The sequence below is a fragment of the Sinocyclocheilus rhinocerous genome, unplaced genomic scaffold, assembly GCF_001515625.1.
Source record: "Sinocyclocheilus rhinocerous isolate Xijiao unplaced genomic scaffold, SAMN03320098_v1.1 scaffold677, whole genome shotgun sequence".
NCBI lineage: Eukaryota > Metazoa > Chordata > Actinopteri > Cypriniformes > Cyprinidae > Sinocyclocheilus > Sinocyclocheilus rhinocerous.
In genome coordinates, this window is record NW_015633185.1 from 1,442,452 (window position 1) to 1,451,075 (window position 8,624).

An 8,624-nucleotide genomic window follows, 5' to 3' on the forward strand; every position below is an offset into this window, starting at 1 on the left:
GATTATAATGACTTATACTGTCTTCTTACGCGTTGCGTTTCGTATCGCGCCACGTAAACTTAAAACCATGTCTGCATTTGTGATCGGAGAAATTACAAACAACAAGCGCTACTCTACACTGCTAAAAACTCGCGTTTGAATCATGAGTGGCAAATCCTTTAAATATGAAAGTGTACTTACAGGCTGTGAGTCAGTATTATTTGTCAGAACACCGGCATTGTAAGCTATACTCTCCCAGGAAACAGTCCTCGTCCTCCGTAAAATGCGTTGCTCACATCTGAATATTTGGGTTGAACTGTTCTGGAACAGTGTTGTAAATACAACTTAACCACTGATTTCTAGTTGTGTCCTCTTTTGGAAGGCCAAACAAAGTATTTTCGCTTTCACAACGAAACACACAGCGTCTCCACGACATGGCGGCGGCGGCAACAATACTACAGCGAGAATCAAAGTTAAGCCTTCTTTCTTTGCGTGAACATTTGGGCGGCGTTATGCAAATCTTCCCACACAATGACGTAGACATGTGGGGGCGTGTTTAAACGAGGCGTTTTAGGAGGGCGTGGACGAGTCTTAACTTTTATAAAGAATATCTCTTTGGGTTTGAGACTTTAGTCTTTGCAACTTTAGGGATCTTATCTATTCACGAACAGCTTGTAACACTCCAAAGAGAAAGGAAAACTTGAAATCGCACCTTATGACCCCTTTAAATGTTATTGTAAATTGTGGCTGACGTAGAAATGTTTAAAGGGATTTAAATACTACTAAGGGATAACCTTATTTGTGTTCAACAGATTTTCAGCATAAAATCACAGTTCAGGCCTCTCCGACTATGGACAAGAGAAGAAGCCTCAACAGCACCAACTCCAGCCCCCCCAGCAGCCCTACACTGATCCCTCGCCTCAGAGCCATTCAGTGTAAGTGCCCACTCTTTTTACACGTTCATGCAGCATCTGCTAGATTGATATTTTCCAATACTTTTGAGATTGTGGGTTAAAAAAAAACATCAGACATATTGCTGTTTGCAAATAGAAGTTTAAAGTTTTAGTCTTTATTTTAACAGGAAGTTCGACCATTTATCTTCCTAAAAGAAACTGAAATTCAACATCATTGTCGTAAACTAATATCAGGATTGGCCCATATCCCTTCTCTGATTAAATGTTTGCCAGTTTCAATACAATAAAACAAAATCATGTACCAAAGACAGTCTCACTAATCAGTTTATTTGTGAGCAACTCAGTGTGACGAAAAAATCCATCAAGGTCATTGCCAGTCTGAATCTTATGTTTGTTACACGTTTGTAACTTATTTTCTTCCCATCAGTGAGCCACCCAAGTGACACTAGCCGAAGGGGCAGTATGTTTGTGTATCACCAGGATGTGGATATCACAAGCGAGTGTAAACCTCCTAGCGGGTTTAGGAAGAAAGGCAAGGACACTGTGGTCCTGTGAGACAAAGCCACCCCATCTAACTGTGTGTTGGTGTGATTCCTGATCACTACTGCTCTGGCTTCACAGCATCTCTGTTTGTTTTGGTGACTTTGGGATACAAATGGTTGCCGTAACACATTGCTTGATGCTTTTGAATTGTAATGGTTTGTAATGAGTTTGCTTTGACTGCCTTTGGGATCATGTATATTTTGGTAGACCTTGAGCTGGTACTTCAATAGTTTAAGGTCAACCCAATATCCTTCCTGAAGCTCCATTAACAATTTTCGAGAATGATTGTAATGATCTAACACTTGTTCACCAGTGATGATTGACTAAAAAGCTGTTGCTACTCCTCTGTGAAGGACTAATATATTGAATCTCAGTCTGTGGTGTGACAAATTGGGAATGTCAGTTAAGACATTTTCTGTTAGTATTAGCAATTCTGTTTCAAATTCTATGTATCTTCATCTCTAGTGACCCTGGATGAGAGCAACAGGACATGGGGTCGAAGCACCAATTACAAACCTGAGGAGTTTGAAGATGTTAAGAAAGGGTTTAAGAAGAAGGGCCGCACATGGGGACCAAGCTCTGTGCAGACCAAGGAAGGAGCAAATTGTACTGAAAGGTTAGAACTGGTGTTTATTTTTTTGTGCTCCTTTTTTTTCTTTTTTTTTTGAAACAAAGACAAATATTTTTATAAAAATAAAATTGAATACAAAAAATTGTTGTGTGTGATTTAAGCTTGTAATGTATGCTACCTTTTTTAATGATTCAGTAAATCTCATGATTCAGATGTGTTCTAATGAGTTATAAATTGTGGGTGTCACTGTCATTTTGTCTTCAGAGTTCGACCTCTTTCAGATGGAAGCAGTCCCTGGTCCACTAGTCTTATGAAGGCCCAGAAATCTGTTCCATTGGCAGCATTATTTGCGGAGCAGGGTATGTAAAGAAGGCTCATCTTCCATTTATTTTTTCCATGTACTCAATTTTCATCGCTGTCTGTTATATCTTTTATTCGTGTTGCAAAGAAATTACATTAATGTTGCTTTGTTCAAAATAGCCCCTATACCCTCATTCACTATTCCCTACATTAGTCCACTAATCTAGTCCAGTTGAAGGAGTGAGTGAATTCAAATGCACCGAGTGCACCGGAAGGGCTGCTGCTTTTGCATAATTTGTACTTGCTGTTTAATAATCATTTGAAAGTTAGAAAACTGGCGGCTACATGTGTAGAAGAGATTTATCTTGAACTGTCATGGAAACTAGCATGTATAAACCTTAATTAAACTAGTTAATAATCAATTAAAAAGAAATGTATACCTGTGGGTGCATCTCAATCAGCTCCCTAGGTCAGTAGTCAGGGCACTGATCAGGGAGTCGTTTTAAGGGCTGTCTCAATCGCGAAATCTTTCCAGTGCACTGGAACGTTCACTCCCTGAAAAATCCCACAATGCACCACAAAAGCTAGGGAGCATCGATGCTCACTATGCTCCCTTACCGGAAATTGCGTCACATTTCTGAAGCACTAAACCTAAACCACAGGAGCCAACTCGATAAATATAAATGACGCGCGCAATAGAGGATTTGAAAAGACAAACCTTTTTTTTTTATGTATTTCAGCATAAACACACATCGCTAGACAGGTAGTTAACACATCTAGTTAACATTTATAATTAATATTTAACTGAAATGTTGTAAGGACATGTAACAGAACATAATTTAAAGAGAATAAAAACAATATCAAAAAGAAATTGGTCCTGCCTGTTGTTGATTAATTCCAGCAATGATGTCTGTTGACATTGTACGTAGTCATGTCGCTGGAAATTGAGTAATCACTGTCCCAATGTGCAGTGAGCCAGGGTACTACCAGTGACTGGATTTGTGTACATGATATACTGGTTCAAAAGGTCGGGAGCTAGGGAGCAAGATGCACCCTGTATGATATTACGCTGTACCCACATTGGCCCAGCGGTTTGGAAAATGGATGGATGGATGATTCAGCTGCAGGTGCCATCTTCAGGCGAGACGTGGGAATTCATTTGGCACAACCCTCACAGTGCATTTTAGGTATTCTGTAGCCGTTAAGTGTACATCGGTTGTACACTCGTTATTGAGGTGCATTATGGGTTTGACTGAATGCACTCAATAACGTCCCCTATGGTTTCGGATGACACAAATGGCTGTCCCCCCAATAGTGCCCTGTTTAAGGATGTGGGGGAGATTTCGGACACAGCCACTGTGTCATGGCACCCATTTATGTGCAACGTTCTGCTGTATTTTGGTGGAACACAGTCATTTTCTATCTTCTGGCATTTACTACTTCTCATTTAGTACTAATACTATATTGATTTAACTATTAAATATGCACAATTAATAAATCTGTTCTTTCTAGATTCTATCTAATCTTGTTTCCAAATTGCTTGCGTGTTTTTAACTCTTTTTCTTTCTTTTTTTTAAAGCCTGTTTAAAAGTTTAAAAACTTTTTTTTGTGAAGTCTCTTATGCTCCTTGAGGCTGCATTTATTTTTACCAAAAATATACTAAAACAGTAATATTGTGAAGTACTGTTAAAAGAAGTGTTATTTGAATACACAATATTTTAAAATGTAATTTATTCCTTCAATGGCAAAGCTTAATTTTCAGCATCATTACTCCAGTCTTCAGTGTCACATGATCCTTCAGAAATCATTCTAATAAAATTTCCAAAATAATCTTACAGAACCCAAACTTTGTTAACTTGTTTTATGTTGTTTTCCCAGGAACCAATAAAGATGAAGTATGTTCTGCTGATGGATCTGACAACAAACCAAAGCAACTGAAGTTCCCCAACCAGGTTTATATTGATCTACCTCTGTGGAAAGATGAACAGGGAGAGAGCCAGGGGCCAGCTGGTGGAGGTGAGAGCCAGGAAGACCCAACAACATCCACAAGTTCCACCAGCACCACACCGCAGCACACACCCACCAACAGCCTGAAGCGCACCACCACACGCCGGCGCACAGATGCTGTTCTCTATGGCTGTGCCTCCATCCTGGCATCTGTCGCATTCGGCTTCGACCTGCGGGGGGTGTGTAAGGGTGCTGCTAATGAGGAACCAGAGCCACGTGAGGAGAAGAAAAAACAGGGCCTGTTTCAGCGTGCCACTCGCTTCCGCCGCAGCACCAGCCCCCCTGGTGGCCGCTCACGCAAGGATGAGGTTACCGCAGGACCCGTAAACCTACTCGCCATGTCATCGATTTCTGAGTGCAACTCCACCAAGTGCCTCCTGCAGTCAGATTTTGAGGGGTCTGGGTATAACCCACTGAACGAGACTCCAGCTAGCAATTCCCAGACACATCAGCATACAGGCACTAGTGATGTTCTTCCCTCTGCCCCTGTACAAGATCATACTTCTGGATCCAACTCTCGACTTAGGAGAAAGAAGTCCAGCCCTGCTGTGTGTCAGACCAGTGAGTAATGTGGTGTTATCTTTTAAAATTCTATACTATTTTGTCAAAATAATGTATACTGAACAAAATTATAAATGCAACACTTTTGTTTTTGCCCCCATTTTTCATGAGCTGAACTCAAAGATCTAAGACTTTTTCTATGTACACAAAAGGCCTATTTCTCTCAAATATTGTTCACAAATCTGTCTAAATCGGTGTTAGTGAGCACTTCTCCTTTGCCGAGATAATCCATCCACCTCACAGGTGCTGATTAGACAGCATGATTATTGCAAAGGTGTGCCTTAGGCTGGCCACAATAAAAGACCACTCTAAAATGTGCAGTTTTATTAGAAATAGGCCTTTTGTGTACATAGAAAGTCTTAGATCTTTGAGTTCAGCTCATGAAAAATGGGGGCAAAAACAAAAGTGTTGCGTTTATAATTTTGTTCAGTGTATAAAATATATAACTGATCATTTTAAATGATACAAGTGAATATAGACATCACAACATCATAATTTACACTATGAAAAATTTGTATTTTAGATGACTTTGAATGGTTTTTAATAGAGATGAACCGATCGACCGGCCAGGGACCGGAATTAGCCGATTTTCTGCGTGATCGTCCCGGACCGGTGACCGGCCGGTCAGTCTGCCAATTCTGAGCCGGTCCGTTTTGACATCACACCCACGTTCACATCCGCATGTAAAAATGTCGTCGGCGTGGAAGTTCTTCACTGTGAGTGAAGAAGACACAAATTTCTCAATTTGTAATATGTGTAGGGCCAAAGTAAACAGTGGGAGAACCACAGGGCTCGATTAACGCTTGTCTGGGACAAGTAGATTTTTTACAATCCCAGTGAGAGAGAACTTCACTTGCTTGACCGGACCATAAGCCTGATTAAAACGTCAATAACAAAAATTACCAGGGAAGCACTGAAACTTGGCCACCAAAAATTTTTGCGCAAGAATGATTGTGATTTAATTCCATTCAGTGTAAATGGCGACTGATAATGTATTTATGTTGTGCCAGATGAGGCTCGTGCAGCCTGAATGAGAGAGACTCATTCAGAAATCAAAACAAATGAGCGCAACAGCACACACAAAGTAATTCACAGAAAGTTACAGATGCCCACTGCGGTAGAAAAATTATATTTATAATATGTAATATAGGTTAACAACATTACACGAACAAGATGTTTCCCAGAATATCAACATGATTGCAATGTGACTCTACTTTTATACAATAGTAGTTCAATAAACAAGAAGTTAAAATAAAGGGACTTACATTTTAGATACAATTATTGACTGTTTTTGCTCAATTTCACAAATGAAAATGGTTCCAATCAAAGCCACAGCACAGTGTGACTCCAAGCAGCACACAGTGGTGGTGTACTGAATGAATCCACATTTTTGAACGAATCAGTGAGTCAATGATTCAATGACCCATTCATAAAGACAGTCACTTGCCTGATTTCTGAATGAATCGGCCATTTGAATGAATCAGTTGAATGAATGACTAAGTGACTCACTCAGTCATTTGCCGCCACCTACTGGTGCTTTAGTTTCATATTGAAAAGTATCATTGCGTTTTTCCCAACAAAAGTTATTTAAAACATTAATCTTATAAAATTATTTATGCATTTGCAATTTTGCAGTGTAAATGCATTTATAGCAACTCAGCTTCATCAAACAGTCTGTGTAAATGCATCTAATGCCACTTCAGATGCAGCTTCTGTGTTTCCTGCAGTGGAAAGATGGATTTTGTTGATACTGATTTCATTTGAATGGTAGCGAGACTACAGTTTTTTATTATTCTAATTTAATTAATTGAAACAATGTAAAAATTTGTTGTGAACGATGACACATTCGATAAGATTAGGAAAACAAATGACCATTTCTAAACGTAGTGGGAAATGATATCTGTTTTATATACTGCAACTCATTTTCAGTTTGTTGTTATTTCTACCTCTTTCCAGTCACAGAGCACTTTATTTTGAGAGTTGTTGAAGTGAGAGAACATCTGTAACTTAGTCCAGATTGGGGGAATTGAAATGTTTAATAATTTCTTTTATTATGTAAATAATATTTGCATTGAAAAAAGTAGATTTTTTTTTGTATATGCTGTCAATAGTTCTTAGAATGAAATTCGGAATCAGCAAAAATTGCAATCGGTGCATCTTTTTAATCATTAGTGTTTTATTCGATAACAGCAAAGGTAATCTAAATAAAAAATTAAAAAATACATGAAAATTAGTATGTAAAATTAAACACTGAATATCGTCCAATGCAGATTTTCATTTGATTTGATTTGATTATATTGTTATTAAATTATATATTTTATCTAAAAAATATATTATCTAAATTTTCTAAATGTAAAATTAATTGGAAATGAGTATGTGAAATTAAACTCTGAATACCGCAAGATAATTAAAAAAAAATTTAATAACAGCTGATAAGCATTATGGTAGCAATATGTTGTGCATCTTTAGTGCATTTAATTTACGCTGTTGATTTTAAGGTTTTTTTTTTTTTGCTCTGCTCATTTCTGCATTAACCCATAACTGAAGTTTTGTTTTCAAATATTGTTTATTAATGATGTTACTTTCTTTGCTTTAGTTAATGGCAACAGTAACTTCCAGGCCAGTCCACCTGATTCCTCTACCACTTCCCTGAAAAAGAAGGCTGACAGAGAGCCTGCTCAAGAGAAGCAAGCCTCCGGGGAGTCAGTATCTAGACCCAGACCGCTTTCCCTAAGAAGCAAACCTCACTCCTGGGCTCTTCTAAAGAGCCGAAATAAGAGCTATTCTCTCGGGCACTACTCTGGGGAGAAGAGTGCCCAAAACTTGGACATGGTCCCCCCCTCAGAGGTCAAAATGGGCTGCTCTTTGCTGGATATGGACACAGAGGGTCAAAAACGAGACTGCACAGTTCCCCTCTGTCGAATACAGAGCACACCAAGTCGACCGTCTGTCTTCGAACTGGAGAAGAAGTTTTTATCCTGAAATAAGCTGCATCTGGAACAATCTTTTGTCTTGAATCTGTCTGTTCAACATGACATTTAGTTGGTGTTTTTTTCCCCAAGATTAACATCATGGCCTTTGATCAATATTTGAGCCATTGCTGCTGGAGATATTCTGTGGTACTTTTATTTATATGCTGTTTACTTTGATATGTAATTTAATATGAAGTGACATATATGAAGTGAATGATCAGCATTCCACTGAATTTACAGTTAGAATTGCTGGTTTGTAGTTTTTACAAAGTGACTTGATTTGTAAACCTTTTACACTGATGAGCAAGATCTCAGATTCTGTTAGAAACTACTGATTTTTAAAGTGTTCAGGCATTTTTGTCATTTGATTTCATATCACGTAATGTCATATGAAAGGCATAAACGGGGCCCACAGTGTTTATATAAATAATAATAGTTGTACAGATGAAGTGGCATAGCTAATGTAGCTAACAGACCTCGTGTTTGCTAGCTCAAACAGCGCTTTCAAGTTCCCTACATAGCTCATTATTTTTCCTGTACTAATACATTACATTTTCAGGGTTTTGTTTTTTATGACCTGTTTGAAATTGATTCCTGGTGGTCAGCATAATTTCTTTCTGATAATTGTTTGGAACATTATTTTTTTCCTAAAGTTATATTGGATAGACACCTCATGGACTCTCTCCTTTTATAGCTTTAAGTCAGATGCATTTGATCTAATTATGTCTTTTAGAAGTGTACACATGCCTATAGCTTTTTAGGTTGCATAACCTAAAT

At 38.3% G+C, this 8,624-nt stretch overlaps 1 protein-coding gene across 1 annotated transcript in view; it reads left to right on the forward strand.

The window, feature by feature from the left end:
• Positions 1-8,577, forward strand: part of map3k21 (mitogen-activated protein kinase kinase kinase 21) — a 23,608-nt gene extending 15,031 nt beyond the window's left edge. Inside the window, exons 6-11 of the mRNA XM_016556810.1 lie at positions 792-914; positions 1,321-1,425; positions 1,902-2,052; positions 2,272-2,366; positions 4,186-4,875; positions 7,472-8,577. Coding sequence (XP_016412296.1) covers positions 792-914; positions 1,321-1,425; positions 1,902-2,052; positions 2,272-2,366; positions 4,186-4,875; positions 7,472-7,857 — 1,550 coding nt within the window. The 3' untranslated portion in view covers positions 7,858-8,577. The remainder of the gene's footprint in view (positions 1-791; positions 915-1,320; positions 1,426-1,901; positions 2,053-2,271; positions 2,367-4,185; positions 4,876-7,471) is intronic.
• Positions 8,578-8,624: the final 47 nt, after the last annotated feature.